The sequence below is a fragment of the Merops nubicus genome, unplaced genomic scaffold (assembly GCF_000691845.1).
Source record: "Merops nubicus isolate BGI_N331 unplaced genomic scaffold, ASM69184v1 scaffold12905, whole genome shotgun sequence".
Lineage (NCBI taxonomy): Eukaryota > Metazoa > Chordata > Aves > Coraciiformes > Meropidae > Merops > Merops nubicus.
Window position 1 is genome coordinate 67,148 of NW_008609020.1, and position 23,773 is coordinate 90,920.

A 23,773-nucleotide genomic window follows, 5' to 3' on the forward strand; every position below is an offset into this window, starting at 1 on the left:
TTAGCCCAACAGCTCTGGATTCAGCTTTACAAGTGTGATGCTACACATCTTTGACACAAACAAGCTGAACGCTTCCTACTGCCCTTAAGACTTCTTGCCTAGACTGTGGACAGCTTTGTCTCTTCAGTCCACTTTTCAAGCTAGCCTGTACTGCAAGATTAAAGTTCTGTGACAAACTCAAATTTATTTCCTTCCAGCCAGGTGACTTAACACCCAACAGCATTTTTTCTGTTTCCCCAGTCAATACTGAGAATACATACGGCTAAAGGAGCAAGTTGCTGCCCTACTAGTTGTTTTCTCTTTTTAATGATTTTTCCACAAACCTGCCCTTTTGAAGGGAAGATACTGGCAGAAGGAAGAGTGCAGCATGCAGTGATGCTCTTACACATTCTCCTAGAAAGATGAGGTAGTGGAGCAAGTACTACAGGTTTAATAGAGATACACCATTAGACTCATATTTTTCTATCTCCAAAGACATCCTCAGAAAAAAAAATAACACAACCCAAAAAAAACCCAAACCCAGAAGTATTGTTACAAGCAAAGAGGCTGCAATGTTTACTCAAAACCCAGTACAGCCAAACAATACTGGGTCAGGAAGACAGACTGTAAACACATCCATGGTAGCAACATGTAAGGGCTTCCACAATTTCCAAGCTTCCATCTTCAGACAAAAGTGATTCACCACAAAGCCCCCAATCGACCAAAAAAAAAAAACCCCAGCCCAAAACAAACTCGACCTTCTAGACTCAAACTTGCATTGAAGGTTCAGTGAGAAAGCCATGCAGGCATAAGGGGAAGCATGGAGATTTTCTAACACATACAACTCTAATGCCAAGTGTGAAACATGAATGGATCCAGCTGGATCTTCTTACTAATTCCCCTTGACAAGAATTGTTCATAAGCTATTCCAGCTGACCACTGTCTCTTCAGCCAAGGTCATCAGTTAACCCCAAGTCTAAGGGCAACATGTCAGAAGGGACACGAGATTGCTCCTTAGGAAGAATTTAACACATTACAACTAGGAGAATCTTGGGCATAGCAGATACAAACGGAAGCTGGAGGACCACACTATCTTGTTATTCCTGTCCTGAAATGGGTGCCTCTTTGATAAAGGTGTCTACTTTTTCCAGCAGTGACTAGAACAGCCCTGACAGCTGTTCAGGAGGTGAAGCACCTTGCCCTCATTGGTAGGCATGGTCTGGGACTACTAGGAGGGTATAAACATCAGTTATAGAGTTTTCATTACTCAGCCTAAGTAGTTATCCCTCATTTCTGCATACTCCAAGGAAAGTAGCCAACTTAGATTTGACTAGAGTAGAGAGATATGAATGTGTCACTGGGGACATAAAGCTTAGCAGACTGTTCTCAATTTCATCACACTGCAGAAGGGAAATTGGTGAGAAAGTTGGAAAGGAAGTCTGTTTCAGACAGTGAGCAAGTCTGAAGATTTCAGAAGTAACCAGATGGGAATGCATGGAGGAGATTATATATAAACCAGCTTTGCAATGTTAAAAGTGTTTCTTTGGTGAAATAATTACTTGCCTAGAAATACTTATCTCTGGCTGCTAACAAACTCTAAGAAAAAGGAACAGAGAATCTTTCCTTACATCTTCAAACGAGGAATTAAACCAAACCTATACAGCTAGATGTCATATTTCCAGTGGAGTTCATCCTATTTTTGACTGTCACTTATTCCAGAAGAGCACACTACTAGAGAATTGCTGGTAAAATAGACATGTATTTCTGAATCCAGGAAATAAGTGTAAACAAGACAAATCCTGACCAGTGGTTAACACTTTCATGACTGCGGAATCTGTTACATGTGGTTTTTAGACTTCTTCACTCACATTTAATTTTCTTTACACCATCACTTACTAAATCCTACTACTCACAATGAGTACTAAATACTCACTGAAAAAACCATCAAAGATCAGGTCAGATGTTGATTATATTGCTTATTTTAAACAGGCTTACTTACTAGCACTTAGTTGGGATGACCTCCTACAGCAAGGCCATGCTTTCAGTTTGTAAAGCTCAGAAGACATACTCTTTGTGCAGGATATTAACTTCATCCTGAAGAAAATTCCAGCCAAAGTGTCACAAGCCTTGAAGGAAAAGGGTTTTTTCCTATGTCAGTTGCACATGCTAGCACAAATACCACAGCATAGATATTTTGACCACACTAACTTTTAAAGAAGGCAGAGTTTTTCTTCTAACAGAGATAAGTGTATGGGGAGGAATCAGCATGGGAACTGATTCAGGAAAAGCTTCATGTTGCATCTTCTGTGCAACCAAGGATGATCAATTGCACTTAAATCAAAACTCAAAGCTCAATTCCACAACCTCGTTTATCCCAGAGGTGGGAAAGACTCCTCTACTAGACCTAAGTAGCACACAAGAAAAGCTTCCTAATTTCAATACAAGACAGACTTCACCAGGGAAAAGCACATGGTAGGCGCTGTCACTTGGAATCAGTGGTGAGAGAGAGGTGGAGAGATGGAGAAATAGGGGAAAGTGAAAGCCTAAAATAAACCACCAGCAGAGATTTAGGAAGAGATCGAAGAATGCAGAATCGAGAGCAAAGAGAAGGGGAGTGGCAAGATGAAGACAACATCCAATGAGTGACGAACTGAGGAGCATCAATTCCAAACTTCTTACTATCTCATTATCCTCCAAAAGTAGACCAAAAATGAGAGTAAAGAAAACACATACTACAGAAAAAGAAATACTGTTTTTACAGCAGGACTGAAATAACATATAAAGCTATATAAAACCACATGCTGAATGGAAAGCTTTCTACAGATTATGCAGAATAAAAGGCAGCTCCTTTCAGAGAAGCATTAGAGTGCCTGGTATTGAGAGATGAGGTTGCTCTGAACTAAGACAGCTCATGAGTCTCTGCACTTGTAAAACAGACAATTGACAACCTGACATAACACAGATAATTAAAAATCGACTCTATTGAAGAGCTATTTGTTGTGCTGGTGCCAGCTGCTCTCTGCAGCAAATGAGGGAGCCTGTGGGGAATGAAACAAAAGTCCAACAGCATATTGGATACAGCACGTAACAAGAATATTAAAACTGCACAGGGAACCCTATTACATGGGTATTTTGAACGCTTACAAAATCAAGATGCCTAAAAGCAAAACCCCAAAACACTGCTATTTCTCTGCATGAATTAAGCATAAAAATCTACAGTTCTTTCTATAGTGAAAAGAGCTATATTTTTTGAACAAAATTCTAAACAGGTATCAACTTATTTGCTAGTTCCATTAACAGCTATTCATTACCAATTGGAAAAGCACTGCTAGGAAAGAACATACGCTGTCAAAGCAGCTGGATGTGTCCATGCATTTATTTGCTACCCAGGACATTTTTCGGGGGGGGGTGGAGGGAAACCCCAAACCAATCAATATTTATACATTATGCTTATTACTGCAGTCTATCATCTAAACTCCACAGATTCACTTATTTTCTGAAGACATAAGCCTTAGCGTTGCACAACCTTACTCTGGTAAGCAGCTTGACATTTTTGCCCTCACATTCCATCATTTGAAAACAAAGTCAGACCAGCACTTATCAGTTTAATTAGTAACATGCTTGAGATTTCCTACTTGAATTTTACATGAGCAATTTATGACAGAAAAGGAGCAAAAAAACCCCATTTACTTACCCTTTCCCCATGACCAAGAGATTTAAAAATAAATGAACTCACATCTGCCAATCTATTTTGACACTCAAATTTCTTAACCCCTTAGACTGTAGTAAAAATTTACAGTTAATGAAATTCTTTCCCCACTGAGTCTGTACAACTAATAAAGTCCCTCACTTCAATTTTTTTTTTTTTTTATTGACCTTCCTAAGCGACAACTGCACTTTATGCAAAAAGGCAACCAAAATGCATGCACTATACACAAAGCTGTCATTCAACTCTACCATTTGCCTCACTCAAAGAAAACATAAAACAAAAAAAGAGTAATTTTTCTTTTTTATTCCCCTGGTCTTTGCAGAGACCAAAACAATGTTTAAGTCTTACCTGTGGATGCTATAAAAACTGTATTTCAGAAACAGATTAAAACAGGTACAATTCATCTGATGTTGTAAAATTGCAACAGAATGTACAAGGCTGTACTTAGACATGAGTTGAACAGATTCAGTAAGACGCATCTATTACACAACTGGAAAACAAAGAACCTCAGGTATTTTACAGTCTAGCCATTACAAATTAAATACAAATAAAGGCAGTAATGCTACAGAAAAACATACATATTAGATCACTCAAAACTCTGGTAGTTCTATCAAAATACAGATACTAATGAAAAAGTTCTGGTGACTACTAAAAGACTTGTTATTCATGCCACAAACTAAGGACAGGAAAGTGTTCTGCCACTCAGAGATGTGCATCAAATTCTAGTACTAGTCTTTCATATGAAAGTACATTTTTTAAAAAGCAAAAATTGTCTGAGTAGTTATATTATGAAAAACATACAGAATCCTCTTGGGGTATAGCAGAACATGACAATGCTGACAACAGCTAGCAGGCACCAGATCAGATTATCAAAAAAGTGCAGAATTTTTTCAAAGAGTGAAAAGCAGCATTGCAGGACTAGGAAAGTATTATTTAGTATTTAAGAAATATGTGTACATTCATGTATTTCATTGCAGCATGCTTCCCCTAACTGATGCTACTTGCTGAAAAGTCATTCAGATCTGCTGGTTCTGTGTACTCACGTTTGTATCTCCTCATAACTAGAAACATCTCCACATTTACTACAGGAAGCACTTGACTCAATATGCTGATGAAAACAGCTTTCAGAGCAACATGTTCTAATTGATATAATCAACTTTATTTTTATGTTTGTATCTTAGACATCAGGAAAAAACACTGCACAAACAGTAATGGTATTCAGAGGCATTTACAACACTATAAAAAGTGCTTAGCTTATGAAGCACGTTGCTTGCCAGACAGACAATAGAACACACAGACAAAAAAGTTGTGACTCCTACTTTGCTATGTTTTCCTGTATATATATATATATCTTTACGAAGGTTAGTCACCAGCAAAAGTTGCATTTAGCTCCCAATAGAGATGATAATAGTTCTACCAAGTTCATCAGAAGACCTATTGCTATACAGTAGCTCATATTTTTCACATTATAGCTTCTAGTTATTACTTTTTCTTCTCAAGTGATAATTATGCTATTTTTAAAAAATCTGAAGTTAAAGTAGATAGCATGCTAGCTTCAGGTTTAAAAATCTTTACATATATTCATACATATGTATAAAATACTAAAATTTTAACAAAGCCCTATAAACTGAGGTTCACTGTTTCTGCATTTAACTTGCCACTGCTTAGACTGTGAATCATTGCAATCATATTGGAATGTTTGTTCAATTCTTCCTTCTGTTGTTTTACAAGAGCTTCTTTTTCTTCCAAGCGCCCTTCCAACTGGGATTTTTGAACTTCCAGAGAAGATGCCTGCAGAAACAAATAAAATGTTCTAAATTCTTCCATTATTAACTGAAAAACATACACAATACTGTGAAAGCTGAATGGCTTGGTGGTGAATTTAAGCAAGCAATTAAGAAGTACTTTTAAAGTTACAAGATTGTTTCAGAACTGTCTCTCAGCTGCACATCTGGTGCACATGAATGATTACAGCTACTGCCACACTTCAAAATGTTAGATACCATGGGAAAGCACCAACTTCTGTGTCAGCATCATTGTCCTGTTGGAGCAGCACAAAGGTTCACCGTTAAGCCATCCACACTTAATTTCGAGACCCACACCAGTAAATATTTACTAAGAACAGAGGAAATATTTGCTATACAGTGGATAATATTGCCTGCAGAGATCAGGCTTAGCTTCCAGGGAATGCAAATATAGCAAAGATATTTGCCAGACTGCACAGTTTGCATGTAAAATGAATCTCTGCCTTACAAGTTTACAGGGAGCCATACCAACAAGTGAGGACATATAGGCTGCACTGACATTTTGGGGATTTGTTTGTGGTTTTTTTTTTTTTTTTTTGGTTAAACATTACTCTTACCTGGGTATAGCCAAACTGGTCTCTGTTTTGAAAAAAATGCGCTATATATTTAGAGATAAAAATAGATTTTTACAGATCAAAATGAAAATCAGATACAATTTAGTGTACACATGTAGCATATGTACCTTAATTCCAGATGTGAGATTTTACATTTTACAGCAGTCAAAACTACTGACGAGAAATGTGCTACATTCTCTTATTTAATATTGTGCTACAGCTTTGGTTGTTTTGATTTTTCTTCCAAATATTACGTACTCACACATCATGCCTCATATAGCCTAATTAGAACCTGATCTTGACTTCTTTTCTCTTAATTCAAACTCAGCTACTCACAAACTCAAAAGGCATACAATTAGAGTTGAAAGAATTTGTTTTTGACCACTACACATACTGCTCTAATTTCTTCAGCTACTTTACCACTGAAATATTGATTTACCAACTCTATCAATTAAATAAGTATCCAAAACTCCAGTCCCTAGAATGCAGGTGCAAGTAATTCCTTACCTTGATACTCAGTTCCTTTCTTGCTTGCTCCGTTTTACTTAATTCCTTTCTAAGAATATGTATAGTTTGTTCCAGAACTGTTTTTTCCTTCTGCTGAGCTTTCAGTTTTTCTTCCAGAACTTCTATATTCTGTTGCAAGGCTTAACAAAAACAAACACATTAAAAGATGGGTTGCCCAACTTAGAAAAGCAATACTGCATTGCCTGGGAAACAAGTTGATTTTTTTTTTTTTTTTTTTTTTTAAAGACCCAACATGGCTGCTAATACCTGCATTACTGAGTAGTGCCACCTACTGCTCAGTTTTGGTGGTTGCTTCCCATCATTTGCAGAATTAAGGTCTTCAGATTTGCAGTCCTACATACTATAGTTCTAATGGACTTGTTGGAAAAGGATCCTGAAAGGACATGATGCTCTGCAGAGATTCAGTGAACTCCATAAAGCCTCAGAAATAAAGTTCCTTTATCCTTTCTAAAAAATAACAATCTGTATTTGTTTCATTCAGCAAACGAATGAAAACAAATTCAATCTGAATTTAATTCATTTCATTAAATTATGTATCCCTGGCTAACTTTAAGATTTACAACTTGCTTAGTAAGATACATCAGCTTATCTAGAGCCTGTAGTCACAACGTCTGGTTAATCTAGTTTGTTCTCCATGCTCAGTGACCTTCACACTGGTTGGTGACTTACTTGCTATTTTGTCATCTCTCTCCTGTAGCTGTTTCTGTAATTCTTTTCTGTGATCTTCGATTTCTACCAACTGTGCAGCAGTTCTGAAATTGCAGAGAAAGAAGTTTTGATGATCAAAGTGAGCTATGCCATCATTTCTCTATTCTGAGAAGCTAGAATGATTTTTGTATAATTTCCAGTTGATGTCAGGAGCTTCAAATCATCAAACCTATGAATCTGCAGGGCATGAGCACAGACAGATTTTATTTCTTTTTTTCTCCCCATGACACAGTAATTTCCCTTCTCTGATCATGGAGACATGGTAGAAACTACTGAAAAGGTTTGTAACTTGAGCTCGAACACCAGAAACCGTTTCTTTTGGTTATGGCCCCGAAGCATTCAAAATACTATGACAGAACTGAAATTGTCATTCCACTCAAGACAAAATTCACTGCTGTTAGCGACTAAGGATGCTGGGGGATCTGGTGCTTAGTATGCTCCTGAATCCACAGTACCAGCAGTAAAACCTGTTTCAGGTGTTATCCATGCAAGCACATCTATGCATAAAGGTTTTCCAACACTATTCTGAACACCTTCCAGATTGTCACACAAGGCTCAGTAAAAATGACAATTTCCTGAGATGCTGCCATAGCTCATACAGAGCTGCTTCAGCCTTCACTAGTTGGGATAACATTTAGTTCCCACAGCCATTTCATACATTGGTCCTGTCATCTACCAGCATTACAGCTATAACCAGAGCACTTTATACTCTGTCATGCTAATCTCATTTTTCCATTAGTAGGTAGCCTAATTTCTAAGACATTTTATCTGCCACTTGCCTTCCCTGGATGGCATTTGCTGTCACTCATTTACTTCTTTATCCACCTCCTGTCTGCCAGTTTCTAAGCTGCAGCCTCTAGCAAGAGATGGGGAGTGTATTTCCATGGTCTCCATTTTATTCAGGGCAGTTGAATATCTGTTCTACTAATTGCTCCCCCAACCTGGCTTCAGAAAGGGGCAGCTTTCATCAGAGTATCTCCCAAGCCACACAGAGCTGCATATGGCACCAGTGCAAGAAAGTGTCCAAATTTATTCAGCAGCAAACGAATGTATCAGTATGAGAAGTTCTTCCAGTTGAATCAGAAGTCAAGGCAGTGATTTGGACTGCTCTGGTTACTGATGAGGCAAGAGCCTGGAAGGATGAAGTGAACTTTGCAAGTGAAACCAAGAGTAGTATTTTAGTTCTAAACAATATAAGGCCTACTTATGAACATGTTTTAAAGATATCTTCTGCAAAACTAAGAGTTTTATGAAGTTTCTCAAAGAAGAATCCTATTCCCTTAGTTATATTGGTGACAGGAACATCAGAGCTCTATTTTAAGCCATCAAAAGGATAAAGTTATCATTAGTCTTGAAGAAGATGTAAGAAATGGTAGTTTTGTGTTTGAGGAATGATGTTTTATACCACAGACAGAAAACAGCTGTCAATTTTTCCAATACAGTTTTTAAATGTATTAGTTTGTAGGGTTGGGTTACTTTTTCCCCAGTTTGATAACATTTTAGAGAAACCTTGCAGGTTAAAAGGGAACACACAAATCTTTTGGCTGACAGCAGCATTTAACAACAATCAAAAAGATACCTCCTCACACCTCAAATGCACCCAGGAATTGGGTTGTCCTCATTGCTCTCTTAAACCCCTGCTGCCCCTTAATCATGGGGATATTCCTCCTCATCCCCAACCAATACAGCAGCAAACAAAATAAACCAAAGTCACTCCTGTGGATTTTAATCTTACATATATAAAGCAACCCTGAAGCATCTTCTGCTTCCTCTAAGCAACCTCTAAGAAGCTGTGTTAAAGCACAATTGAAAAATTGAGACTGAAGTGATATTTAGGTTTTACCATTTATTTTTATTTTACTTTAAAAAGACTAAAGTGAACTCACCTGTCATTCTGCTGCTTCAGTGATTCATTTAATTTCTTCATTGCTTCCATTTGTCTATTCAGTGAACTGCATGAAATTTGTAAATCTTTATATTGTCTTTCAGTTGTTTCATACCTACAAAATAATTAGGGGGTTAAGGTCAAAGACTTTAAGTCCTTCTGAGGAGCTTTTACTTCAATAGTTCATCCAATAAAAGTACTGATATCATCTGTGCAATCATCACAATCAAGTCGAAAGCAAGGTGTTTGGGGAGAGTGGGGTTTGGTTGAGGATTTTTTTTCGTAGTTTGTTGTTTGGGTATTGGTTTGTTTTGTCTTTTACTTGGAGGAAGAAAAAAAAACCCAAACAAGCAAGCCAAGCTTGAGTTGATCCCTTACATACCCTTAATTATTAATGATCAGAAAGCAACCTTCCTCCAGCAAAAAACACACAGGTGCCTTTAGAAATTTGACTTACAAAGCCTTTATGAATCAGGCATTTGCAATCATCTTTTAAGGGACCCTCCCTCTGAATCAGTCTATGATATCCAGTTGTCTCACGATACTGAAAACTGAACATACTGAAGACAATGTAATGTGCATTTAATAAAAGTCTGATGATCCTAGAGGTCCTTTTCCAACCATAGTGACTCTATGATTCTTTCTCTTGGTGTCAGTTACCTGATTTTTTTTTATTTTTTTTTTTTAGAGGAACAGTATATATAAAGTGTCCCAATTGTTCAGAAAGCAAGTTTTTGCTTTCTAAACACACTAAGGATCCAAAAGCTATTTTATTCCTACTTTGGAGAATTTACGACTGAGATACTAGATTGAGGCTGCTCCATTTCCTGTCAGTTAGTCAAATACACATTCAGAGCACATATAGTTGCATACAACTCAAAAGGAGGCACTTCCACAGTGACCATAATAGATAATTATTCAAGAAACCATGAAAAAAGGTTTTATCTATTTTCCTTCCCTCAGTAACTCCTTTGCAGGCAGAAACAGGCCTTCAAAATTGTCTAATAGAATGCCTGTTCCTGTTAAGCAAGACAACTGCTCTCATTTTTATCAGCTTCTTTGCCTTGGTGACACCTAGTGATAAGATCATCTCAAGTGAGTTGAAACACCAAAGGTCTTTTAAGCTTTTATTATTCCAAAGGACATCCTATATTCAGAAATAGTTTCTATCTTTAAGTACTTCTTATGTCTCACGTGTCCTTTTATAGCTTAAGATCCAAAAGTAGTAATATATAAATACTTCAGGATATACAAGGTGCCTTCTTTCTATCCAGCTCATTTTTACTTAAATTCATTCAAATTTGTTACAGAAGTGATCAGAGGCAAACTCCTACCATATGCAGATATATTAGTGGCTGCTTCTCCAGATTATTTCCAGCATGTCATCAAGATGTCATACAAGATCAAAGAAAGAAGCCAAGAGTATGGTATAACACTAATAGAAACTAAGCATTGTTAATTCTACTCCTTTGAGAACAATGCCACCTTTCATACCAAGTTCATGCTATTTCCTGAACTGGAAGTTGCTTGTCTACAACTTTAGTTCCCCATTTAACACATTAACTTCTTGAGTGACTAAAGTTAACCTCATTGACAAGCATACGGAAGTAAGAAAAAAAATGACGACTTTTACTTAAAAACATGAAGTAGCGTGTAATGTTGCCCTTCTAATGTGCTTAGCCCAGTAAAGGGCTTCAGCATTCTTTGAACAGGAAGTATTTGCATAGAGAACTTATAGACCTTACCTCTGAAGAAGAGAGGCAGAGGATTTTTTCAGTATTTCGTGTTCTTCAGCAACTGTTTGCAATTTCCTGTTGTGTTGAAAGAGCTGTTCAATATCAGTCTGTGCTCTTTCACATTCTACCTGTTGAGCTTTCAGTGAATCACTAAGTTCTTCATTTTTTCTTTCTGCATCCTTCAATATTGCAGCAAGAGTTCTTGCCTTTGAGTGGAAAGAAACCCCCACCAAAAAAAGAAACCACAATTAGAAGCAATTCTGTTTCACGAGTCATTTTGTAATAGGCACATGAGTCCAGAGATTTAACACTAAAATGCCATCATCTACATTAAGAAAAGGATTTCTCTTGCCTAATATTAATCACAAGTTAATTTGTTGACTACATTTCTTTAGCTCCCTTTTTAGACTGAGGGGAGAGTGAAGAAGAATGTAAACCAGTACACTTTAGCTGTGGATTTAGTAATCTGCAGCCCAATCTTTATTATAACATTTAAAAAAGACAAATGATTCTTAGTTTTTAACACATGCTTCAAATACAAACAAGTTTTATTTTAAAGCTCATCTTTGACAAGTGATTAAAAGGCACAAACAGGAAACAGATCTTCACACACCAGCAAATTCTATTCAAAATCACTAATTAACTAGCTTTATTAATTTTCAAGACTACTACCATTAAATTAACACCAATGGTTAATTAGCCATAACCAGTACAGTGGGTTAGTTTTGTCGACTTCCTGTAAGGGAAAGGACATTAAAGGAAAACCGTCCCAAAGAACAAGCCAGAGGGAAGGAAGGTGATTATGCTAAAATTGAAGACCACCCTAACACACAAGTATAGTTCACAGCTAAGCAGTATGGAGTTTCCACACTTGCAATCATAGTTAAAGCTACCCAGACAATTAAGACCCAGCTGCACCTCAGGAGTCCCAGCAAGAAGCTCCTGCTACTTACCTCAGACTCAGCCTGGGCCCTCTGACATCGGTAATGAGCCATCAGCCTATCAGCCTGAGCCAGAGCTACTGCCTTGGCTTCCAAAAGGTCTTGCAGCTTCGCTTCTTTGGACTGTACACAGGGAGAACATTTTTCATTAACATTTTGTGAAGGCAGGGACAGCAACGTGCCCACACACGTTAGGCTGTACTCACTGCTAACACCGACAGCTTCTGCTCGTAGACGTCCATTATGTCAGATATCCTCACGTCGGTGAACGGCTCCTTCATCTGTGGAAGTGTGCTCCAATTACTGCTACTGTAATTTGCATTTACTTAGATAGGTCACATGTGCCTGAAGAGCTCAGTAGTTTTGTTAACTCCACCTGTCCTCTAGCTTTTTGAGTTCTTATTTTTATAACTGACATTGTCTGCTTAAATGCATCCACCTGACTCCTGTGGAAAGTTTGTGAATAATTGAACTATTTATGCTGAATAGGATTCATCTAAAGAAGATTATCAGTCCAGCAGTGTTAAAAACCCTAAAATGGTTCTCCTTGGTCTAATCTTTGCTGGAGAATTAGAAGTCCCCTCACAGGACATGTAAAGTAATCTGTCCTAAGATTAACAGCACGAAATGCACATAGCTTAAAGTCCTTGTTTGTACTCCATGGCCACCTCAACATACAGATTATCAGAAAAGGCAGAGGAAAGTTGTTCTGAAGGGATACTATCCAGAACAGAGCTTAGAACGTCAGCCCATGAACTTACTAGAGGAGATTTATCATAGATGGCACAAAAAGTCCTAGGTGTTCATTAAAATACATGCCTGAGTCAACTGAGAATGCTACTTGGTGACACCAGGATACTTTTTTCTTCAGTGGTGTTATTACAACACCAGTCTTGAGCAGCTGGTTCCTATATGCAGATGCACAGCCAAATGCAAGTTCTCAGCTACTCATACAATGGACATGTACTGCAAAGCGACCACCTCTTCACTATTTGGAGCCTTTTTTTCATATTAACAGTAGCCCCAACATAGCTCCAGTTCTCAGCTCATTTTCCTGTCCCTAAAGTAGAAGACAGGTAACTTCTTTTACTGCCACAAGTTTGCAAGCAGGAAATGTATAAAAGGGCAAAAAGATGACAAGAATAGCTTCTCTAAGTTCCCTTCACTCTCTCTGTACAGTAATACTATTAAGAGTGTTGTCTCAATTATGTTCTCACACAACTTTCAGAACACAGAGAGAGATTAAGTACTGGATATTTGAAGTGAATGCACATATCTATTTTTAAAGTAAAGTTCTACTAATTAGAAGGTCTTAAGAAAAGATTCACTCAATTTCTCCCCTCAAAAATCAAAGCAGCTTTAAAATCTGTCACATCACTGGAAGCTGCTGGACTACCTGTGGCTGCTTTGACTTACATTAATATACACACAACACACCTACATCACGGGCTGTGCTGATAAGGATGATCAATGGAAGCATACAGTGGCAGAGTACAAAGGAAGACAATGAAGACTCACTTGGCTTTTTCCACTACTATTCTAGCAGCTGACTGGAACTGGTAGCTTGTTGAGTTTCGTTCTTATCAGTTACAACAACGAGAAAAAGGTTGCAAAGCTAAAGCTGGAGGCAATGCCACTAATACGGATACCAAGTTGTTATCAGGCACTTTTGGTTCATTATCCCAATTTGCATACTGTTCTTCTAAGCCAAGAGAAAATGGAAGCAACAATGCATCACCCAGGCTAAAGCAGATACAAAGCAGCTAATTTGCTTTGAATGGAAAAGAGGAAATATTCAGTATTTGACAGTACAGCCCACAAAGAAGCGGCACACTGTATGTGGTGCCTGCTGGAGTGTCTCATCCACAACACATCTTGCAGCAGAGGGAAGCAAACACTTTCTTCTGAAGTAGTAACAGTGCCTTTCCAAGAAAGCCACAGAAATTGAACTGCGAATGCTAAGAAGTCAGCTACAGGCACGAAAAGGAAAATGCCTGTACATGTGTTCAGGCATACAAGAGGTGTACTGTACTCTCCAAAAGCAGCATTATCACCTCTGTTTTATCACAGGCTGTTCCTTAGGAGGAATTACTCTTGTACCTGTCCCAGCAAGTCCAGGCAGTTGTGATTGTATCTGACACCCAGAGGGTGTGGGCAACCCCACTGGAGAAAGGGATCTCTTTAAGAAGCTCAGCTTCCGATGTAACACAAAGAATCATCACTGAATTTTGCTCAAGAGCTCAGTAAAAAGAGCACATTCTAAACACACAAGAACTCAGCTGATGCATATGCTATAGCCTGACAGTTGGATTTTAATTTTCATACACCCACCTCTAGTAGAAAAACTGGCAAATATTTAACAAGGCTATATACATTTTACTAACCTCTAGTCCAGAATGAAGTTTTTGTATTAATTCTTGAATATTTGTAGCTGTGGATTCATCATTTGAAGGACAGACTGAAGAACACCTCACTGAAGTCACACTCGTCACTGGTAACTGCATTTGGATTCTTTTTGATGCGTGCTCCGCTTCCTGTTGCCTGTAAGCGTTATTTGCCGCAATGCTTTCACCAAGCCTGTAAAAACAAAGGCTATTAATGAAACAACTTGCTACAAATATCATTGCAAGGACTGAAAGATGAGAACAATTTTATAACAATTAACTTTTTTTGAAAGCAGATTATAGAAGCTGTCACATTTGCGTCATCACACACCATTAAGATGTAGTATCAGACACAGGCCCAAATTGTCCAGAGATACAGAAATTAGAAAAAAAGCACCAGCCTGCCATGGCTAACCTTGAGAAACAAATGGAGTGCCTCACCAGAAAGGGCATGGTGTTTGGTGTTCAGCTTCTCTTGAGCAGAACAGATCATCTGTCTCTTCGTAGCCTGAGACAGGTTAATCTCACATACAAACAATGGCCTAGTTAAGTTGCAAGTAGGAAGATTGAGAAGGTATTTAGTAAGAATTTATTAGGCATAAAAATAAGATTGAATCATGAAAAGGCTACCAATAAACCTTAGTTTTTCCTTGTCTGTGATGCTATTTCACATTACTACATTGAGTATAGCACATTTTTTAAGTTTTAAACAAAATTTAAGTACATGGGTAAAAGAGCTATTGGTTGAAATTTGTAGAGAGAAGAGAATATAAAAGCTTAGACAGAAGTAATTACAGTACTTATACTCCAGTGTCTGAATGCCACTTGCAGCTGATACTTTCAAGGCAGCTACTAATGACATGTTCCAAATCAGAGAGACTAAGTCAAAAGATTTGATTTTTGAGGCACCAGTCAAAAATCCTTTCCTCTTTGTAAGTTCCTTAATTACTAAGTTATCCGAATCACTTCACTAATTCAATTGCTGTCTCAAGTGCTTCCTAAGTGAACAAACTATTTTTAGCTTGTATTTATAGACATGTTATTTGGCTATTCCAGATATATTGGATTGTACAGATTCTTCATTCCTCCATCTAGACTGTTACTGGCAGTTGTAAAAATGTTTCCTATATCCACAAGAATCATGTGACCATAAGACAGCTGAGGTTGGAAAGTACTTCTACAGATCACCTAGTTCAACTCTTCTGCTCTAAGCAGGTTGCCCAGTACTACATGTGGTAGTTCTGACTATCTCAAAGGACAAAGACTCCACAGCTCCTCTGGACAACCTTTTCCAATGTCTGAGAATGCCTGACTCCCTCTTAAAATATTTTTTTTTGTCCTTGTATTTGAAGAAAAAGGCTTTTTTTTCCATATATTTCAGTTTCTGCCTGCCTCTTGCCCTCTCAATGGGCTACTGAGAAGTCTCCGGCTCCTTTGTTATGAATAAAGTAACCCTTCTGGGAATAGGAATTAAAAAAAAAATAATAAAATTAATCCACCAATTCTCCTTGACTCTTTTCGCCTCAGGGCTGTATCCCATGGGATTTTTCTAAGTGGATCATGAAGAGGCCAAGATCTCGTCTCCTAAATTCCAGGGTTGTGATCCTAGTTTTTGCTCTGTTTCCTCTTCCCCAGAATTTGAGCATCAATGACTCATGGTCACCGCAACCAAGGATGTCACTAACCTTCACACCCCAAACAGCACATCTCCTGTAGGCCAGGAGATCACCTCCTACTGGCCCAGCCTTAGTAAGGGGTCCGAAGCACTCACTTCAGGCCAAGGCCTCCAAAGCTGCATACCTCTTCTGAAACTCTACTTGGGTTGCTGCTTCAGCTCTCAGAATTTATTATGTGTCTGTTTTAATAGTTTTACAGACATTCCTCTACACATCTGATACACATCCCACCCCTTCCTCCATATTTCTCTTCTGAAGTCTACAGCTAACTGGATATAGGGATATTACTGATATATAGTACTCCTTGGTTGTCGTAAAACCAGCACTGATGTTTTCAGGATGAACAGTTTCAGACTCATTACTATTTTTAGGTTATGGTAGAAAAGGTAGGGTGTGGGAAGTTTCTTTGTTTGAAGTTCCTATACGTGCCACTATGCTCACAAGCTTTCTCAAAAAAAAAAACAACCAAAACAACAATGAAGCACATTAAACATTATTTAATTAGGTCATCTTCCTTTAGTTCCCCCCTATCACCCATGTAAGTAGCAACTCAGTGACTGTTCCAAGACAAGCTAGTTATGTTACAAATGTTTCACTTCAGAAAAGAAGCTCAGATGCCAAAAAAGGCATCTGATTTGGAAGTTCTTTTAAACAATTCCCATTTATGTTCTTCAGAAGCTTTGCTAACAAAAGGAGAAAAAGTTTCAGACTGTTTTTCTAGGTTGCAAAGACCGCGATAAAATTTAACATTTATTTTTCCTATTTTATTACACCTACAGAAATAAGGACTCCATCAAACAACATTTTTTCCCCTATTTAGAATACCTTAAATAATACCTGACATCTGCCCGTGTCTTATCCTATTCTGTTCTTTCTTGGAAGTTACTGCAAAAGGGTAATCAAGGCTTTAGAAACTCAAGAGTGACATGTCTGACAAAGTTCAGTAGAGAGAAATCTTGCAGTCAGGATATTGGAGGCACTCCAAGTGGAAAGTTCTGAGCACAGACTTCAGACAAATGAGTCCTGAGGGAAAGTGTCCGTCACTAAGATGCTCTAGGACCTGATGTTAATTGAATACCATCAGCATTTGAACTACTTCATTTGGCCTCCGAGATCACTACTGTCTCTTAACTGCAGATAAAGAAGAAACAAGACAGTTTTTCTAAAGTTTGTCTCTGATGAACTGGAAGTAATATGCCAAGAAATATGAATATCACTAAGCTCATGAAAATGTCAAATCCTACCAGACTATCACAAAAATAAACTTACACCGTGGCAGGAAAATCTGGTAAGGGTGCAGCCTCAAACAGTATTTTAAGTCCCACTTGGACTTGTTCTCTATGGCCTGATGTTAAAGCAAAGGTCAAAGGCGTAATCAAGTGTTGGTTCTAAAAGAGAAACTACTGTGGTTAAAACAAGATATAACAGTCAACAACAAAAACCCCACCCCCAAGCCACACAGACATCACAATATCAAGGCCCATGAACACAAATGTTTTATTTAAAACCGGAATCACATTCTTAAAGTTCGCCCTTCTACCTTTCTGAGCCTGAACTCAATGGAAGAGAAGTGGTTTTAAAAATAGTTTACACTTCAGCATTTTTAGAAAGTTGTTTTCTCATTGAAGCCAAGCCAACAGGTGAAGAGACTACTTAATTCCTTCAAGTTTCCAAGTGCTTGATTTCCATCATAAAGGGTCACAAGCTTAAGTTTTATAGGGATTTCCTGAACACTGTTAATCTCTCACTGCCATCCATTGAATTACAAATACCACCCCAAACAGCACAAAGTGCTTGAATGTCTGGATTACTTCTCCATCTATGAAGTAAATTGTCAAGGTATCACCTAACTAATAGTTACCAGAAACTGTTCGACTATGTCTTGTCACAAATTAGCTGTATCTATTTAATAGTAATCAGCCCCACATATAATTACATGGCTGTGATAACTATTTTTCTAGTTTGCTACCTTTAGCCTGTAGTCCTAATGCAGTCTTAAAAGGATAATTCTTACCAGGTAGCTAAGTATGATTTCACGTGCATTACCAAAATAATTTTAATAAAAGAAAAGTTCTCTTATTTTAGCAAAGAGCCAACCTTTAAGAACTGTGCACAGGGGACTATATTTTCCTAAAAATTGTACTTTTTCAGAGATAAGCATACAAAATATTCAGAACAGAAACTACTGCAGTGTGGTGACACTTTTCTTCACAGATACATTTCATAAACTATGTTTAAATCATACCTGTAAAATTTTGTAGAAGCTGACTTCCATACCAGGTACATCCTGCTTCAGTCTGCTCATAAGATCAAGTGTTTTCAAAATAATATCAGCAGCAAGTTTGCTTTTCAACACACAAATAGAAAAGTAAAGTTGGCAAAAAAAAAAAAAAGGCAGAGTGAGATTTGTCAAAATCAGGACTGATAAAGGACTGATAAGTGAATTCAGTCAATAAAAAAAGCCTTCATAAAGAAACTAAGTATGTCTAGCAATGCAACAATGCCAACAACAAGAGAAATCGATGAGTTCCTTGGACATGCTGCTGAGCTTCTCCAGCATGCAACGGTGAAGACCAAGAAACACTTCCAAGTTCAAAGTGAGAAGGGTTTAATGGTAGGTCCAATTACATTTCACTGTTTTTGGGCCATGTAACTCTTAGTTACATCAACATTCAGGTTAATGACACTGAGCTGGAGTGCAGTAATTCCATCCCCTACTGATGTCTACTATTTTTGAACTCTGGTTGCACAAGATGAAAATGAAAAATTAGATGCCATGGGAAGTTCTGGTAAGCTTCACCTTGGATAAGCTTGAACTACTGCATGAGGTCTAAGCTCACTGTTCCACATAAGTGCATCTCCAGCTTATGCCAAATATCTGACTGGTTAAGCTTGGTTTTACTTACTGAACTAACCAGCAACATTATTTTGTCGCCACAAAAATACTGTTTTATTTATAACCAGTATTGATTTACATGCATTTAAATGATACTTTAACGACAATATACTTTCCAATAGCACAACTCCCATGCAAGTCTTGCTAAATTAGATTTTAGATAACTTAACTTTGTGTGCTTACCACATTTTAGAGTCCACTACTTTTGTCCCCAAAGTAGTATCAAGCCCACTATAGGTAAAGTGGTGCTCTATTAGAGACGTGCACTGGCTGGCAGCCAGCACCTTTGAGGCACGCAGTTTCAGTACGTCATCTCGACAGAGCAGTTGACAGAGTTAAGAATGAACTTGATATACCAATGCTTAGGTATTGGCACCAAAAGGCAACATTTTCTAATAACAAAGGACACAAAAGTTTGTCTATCAAAGTACAAGGGCCTCCAAAAGTGCTTTTAAAGTCCAGCTACATAAACCACTTAAGTCGTGTATAACTCACAACCAAATAAGCTTCACCTCTCAACGGCAACCCACATTTACTTGGAAACAGACAGCCAAGGGGAACCACAATAAAATAAGTGCCATAAAGAATGATGGTGACCAGAAGGCAGTGAACAATCAGTCCTTAATAGGAGTGGGCTACCAAGAGACTTCTTCACAGAACTCAGCTTAGATGCAGGACACAGTCCTGCTGTCATGCCCTCCTTACTACATAATATGGACACTAAGGACTCCAAAAGGAGTGTAATACTGTGTCATTCCACATTCCATTTTTCCTTGTTTCACTGATCTAAAATTTGTATCCTATTTGGCACTTTACTTAGGTGAAAATACCATACTGATCAAGAAGATGGCTACCCAAACTCCACTTCAATTTCAACAGAAAACACTGATCTTCAATCTTGGTCTGCAAAGTGCTTCTAGGCTGTTGAATAGCCACCACAGCTTATATTGCACCACTCTGTATTAACAAAATAATTTCACAGCAATTAGAAAGCTCCTTAAGGTCTTTCAGGATGACAGTCCTAAGTTAAATTAGGGCAGTTATTGCAGTTAAAAGCAATTAAAGTGACCCAAGATGGACATTTCTTCTAACATCCTAGAACAGATAATGGTGGAGGAATAATTAACTGCCAAGAGGCACATAAAAAGGATATTTGTCAGGACATTAATAGCCTCGACCATTCTTTCACACTTTTTCTTCACTAATAGCTCATCCACGGTCTGTTCTGGCATCTGAAGATGATCAAGAAGAACAGGCAGCAGGAGATCAACAAAGTGTTCAGCTGAGGCACCGTTCCCACTATTAATAACATCCTGTAATAAAGACATTTTATGTCAATATTTACAGCTACAGAACAAGGGAGCCAAGCCTACTCTCCACCAGCTTATCTTCTAGCTTTTTTTGTCTTCCAGCCTCTTGCTACTTCAGGTTTAAGACTGGCTGATCAGTATCATACTGGAAGTTTAACAAAGAGCACAGAAGCAGCAGGAACTTCCTCAACTCCACAAGTCCTAGAAAGCAATTCTTTGATGGCTTTGTATCTACCTCATCACTTCCTGAAGTACTGCATCTTTCACTTAACTTTCAACGCTGACTTATTTCTCAAATACAGCAGCATGTCTTTCAAAGAAAAGTTGTTCTACCAAGTATGAAATTCTAGAACAAACATGATTATTTCAGGTATTATTATATGCTATTTTTTAATTAAAATGCTAATAGTTGTTTAAAAACACAGCTGCTAAGAAGCTCTTTAAACTCAGTTATCAGTCTTAGTACCTCAAAGATCTCTTTGAATAGTTGCAGTGCTAGAACTGAGCAGTCTTCAGAGCCTTCCAATGGCTGGTTTGACAAGTGCACCAATGCAACAGATGGTTCAAAAGTCTTTGAGCGAGTCACTAATCTGGTATTTCCAGAGACTGGCAAGCCAGATGGTTCCAGTATCGCCAGCCGCAGGGTATGACGCAGTTCTATCACGGAACAGAAGGCAAGCAGCAGCTCTAAGATCTGTGTGAAGTGAATGAGAGTTCAAGTGCTTTTAAATCAAGTACTTATACAGAAGTTGAAAATCCCATAGCACAAGTCTGAAGTTCTGTGGTGCTTTAAAGTTTTCTGAAGAATAATTTTCTTTCCTTAAACCCAAGTCAGTGGCAGATATAGGTCATTAGACTGAAGTTTTCTGGCATTATTAGTGTACTGCTTTCACCTCTTTTTTAAAAAGCACGACTGCCTGCTAGCAATCTCATAAGCAGTAGAAATGCATCTACACTCAGAATGAAGGAAGCTATGGAAAGGAAAATATTCCAAGACAGACAGATGCACACTCTGTGTATACTCGAAGACAAAAGAGGAAAGCACCTTGTCAAGATGTCTAAATAAAACAAAAAAACCAACAAAATCACATACACAGAAACATTAGCATTTACTATTTACTGTGATGTGAATCAAATCTTAAGCTTTTTGTGAATGTGTTTCACAGGTGGTTAGCCCAAATATTTTCACAACATTTCCTATTTTGGCCTTTAGCAACAGATAGACAACGTTTCATTTACGTAAGGTAGTAATGAGACAAAGTTGAATGTGACAGTTAGCTGCTTAACCAAATGTAGTATCAACTTGTTCAACTAATATGAGAGAACTTATTCCTACGTCTTTGAAATTGGCATCATGGTTTCCTGACCATCAGTTCAAAGTCTGAGTAGTACTAGTTCAAGCAGCAGCCAGCAAAGTGGGGTACATGCTGCATTTCTGGTAGCTTCCAATATTTCTTACTAGCCAAAGCATAAAAGGTGTTTCTGTTGACTTTTTGCCTGTATGTCTATTGCCTGAAAGCAGACAAAAAATTGGAGGGAAAACAAAACATTACTAATTCAATCCGACAGACTTTTGAACAACTAGAAAATATAAACTTAGTGAGTCATTTAAAAATCCTGAAGTCAATATTTCATTCTCAACCCTCGTACACAAGGAGCCTACTTATGACTACAGAAGTAGAATGATTAGGAGTTGTACCCTCTTAGCCTTAAACTGAAAAGTAAATACCTTAGATGATGAATTGGGATCCTTTCCATGAAGAAGATCTAATACTTGACCAAGGCATGAGGTTAAGTGCTCATATCTACAGCATAAATAGAGGAGAAAAAAAAATCCAGATTGGAATTTCAACACATTCAGATACTTATACTGAGTGACAAATACAAGTGTCCTATTCTCCTTCTTAGCCCCAAACAGTTCAAGTACAGTGATGGTTGCGATAATGCAATTTCTGTTTCAAATTGATTAAGCTTTAAACATATTAAAAGAAAGCAAGCAAATTCCTTAAAAAAAGCCAAAATTTGAGCTATTTTTACTGCTAGATTTAGATTGAACCTCAGCAACTAAATTCTGCTAGCTGGATTTACAGAACCACTAGCCAAGCTCTCCACAGAACTACTCTTGTAACACCCTCCAGTAAAATTATTACAACTTCAACCATACTACTCCACTACAAGACAACATAGTCCTGTAAAAGGCAAAATAGCTACTCATCAAGTTGTCTGGCTACCAATACTGCCCAAAGGATTATTGAACACACTATTAAATACGCCTTAAGTAACCATGAAAAAAAGAACAAAAACATTTTGATTCACACCTGGGTGTGAAACTAGTTACATAAGAACCCTTTAGTTTCATGTACAGCAGTTATCAGCTAGTAACATTTTAAAAGCATCTAGAGATTTTTTTTTCCCAGTATTTGGTTCAGAATACAAATAGCATAAAGCAACGAAACTGAACAAAAGCTCAGGTAAAGTATCCTGTGATTTTAGCAAGTGAAGCCATACCTGCTAAGATAATCTGCAATTTTGGGGTTCTTCAGAAGATCCACGAGTAGATCAACAGAGTATTTTCTTGTTAGAGTACCATCTCCATTTACAACAATATTGAATATTAACTGAAATGTCTGATGGATATTTCGAGCATGAAAGAGCTGAAAGGAACAAGAAAGTTATGTATGGGCACATACTTACTTTGCTGGGTTTCTTGCTTATTAAAACCACAGTTACAATTTTATTTGACCTGTGTGACTATCAGTTTTATTTACAACTTAAGAATAGAATAGATTTCAAAGTATCACTTACTTTTTCTCCTACTTCTTCATTTAAAGTAAGGCTTGATAATAGTGAAAGTGCAAACACAACCATAGTCAAACTACTATGAGCCAGGAAACTTATTAATGTTCGATAGAAACTCTTCACATTGTTCTAGAGCAAAAAAAGGAGAAACATAGCCATTATAGATTTTATTCTGTTCTATAAAGACACCAAACTGACAGAATAAGCCATACAAATAATTAATAATAAATATTACAATGTTAGCAGTTCTCTAGGAAATGTGTTCTAGTTTTATTGCACAATACTGGTGTTGACGTCAATAACTAAATCCCCTGTTGTACTTGAATAAAAACCCAAGCAACCAAAAAAGAAATTCCATAATTGTTTCAAAGAAAAAATTGCTAAAGTATCTAATAGAAAATAACCACTGAAAATCAACTTCTGTCCGTTCTCTGCTAAGTGATAGATCTGACAGTAGTTCCTCCTTCCCCCCCCGTTCCCAATAAACGGTACAAGTCACTGCCACATAGATGAATTTGTATGTCCAAATTAAAAATTAAATTAGGTTTGCACTAATTTATGAAGAGACATAGAAGGAACAGAGTAGCTCAGATACGCATGTGTATTTGAGGATTCAAGGAAAGAACCTGACCCGATGTAAAAAAAGTGGTGTTTTATCGATTTATCTTTTAGAAGGTAAATCTTCCTTGGCCAGTTAATGGGGCTTACCAAAAATCCAGCTACAGTCTTCATACGTTAAAAACACTTTGTTTTTCTAAGGAAGAATGCTCAAATTTTAAATTCACCTTTCATTTGCAAAGAACAGTTGCAGAAACTGCTTAACACAAGCTAGTGCAACAAGACAGCAATATAGTGAGGGAAAG

General features: G+C 37.6%; 1 protein-coding gene across 1 annotated transcript in view; it reads right to left on the reverse strand.

Annotated features, from left to right (window-relative positions):
* Positions 1–5,308: 5,308 nt before the first annotated feature.
* Positions 5,309–23,773, reverse strand: part of KIAA1524 (KIAA1524 ortholog) — a gene marked incomplete at its 5' end in the record, with an annotated part of 22,397 nt that continues 3,932 nt past the window's right edge. Inside the window, 16 exons of the mRNA XM_008940470.1 lie at positions 5,309–5,479; positions 6,555–6,694; positions 7,245–7,327; positions 9,170–9,283; positions 10,914–11,110; positions 11,858–11,968; positions 12,052–12,126; positions 14,230–14,422; positions 17,175–17,293; positions 18,151–18,250; positions 18,985–19,126; positions 19,955–20,114; positions 20,578–20,805; positions 21,841–21,916; positions 22,620–22,765; positions 22,917–23,039. Coding sequence (XP_008938718.1) covers positions 5,309–5,479; positions 6,555–6,694; positions 7,245–7,327; positions 9,170–9,283; positions 10,914–11,110; positions 11,858–11,968; positions 12,052–12,126; positions 14,230–14,422; positions 17,175–17,293; positions 18,151–18,250; positions 18,985–19,126; positions 19,955–20,114; positions 20,578–20,805; positions 21,841–21,916; positions 22,620–22,765; positions 22,917–23,039 — 2,178 coding nt within the window. The remainder of the gene's footprint in view (positions 5,480–6,554; positions 6,695–7,244; positions 7,328–9,169; positions 9,284–10,913; positions 11,111–11,857; positions 11,969–12,051; positions 12,127–14,229; positions 14,423–17,174; positions 17,294–18,150; positions 18,251–18,984; positions 19,127–19,954; positions 20,115–20,577; positions 20,806–21,840; positions 21,917–22,619; positions 22,766–22,916; positions 23,040–23,773) is intronic.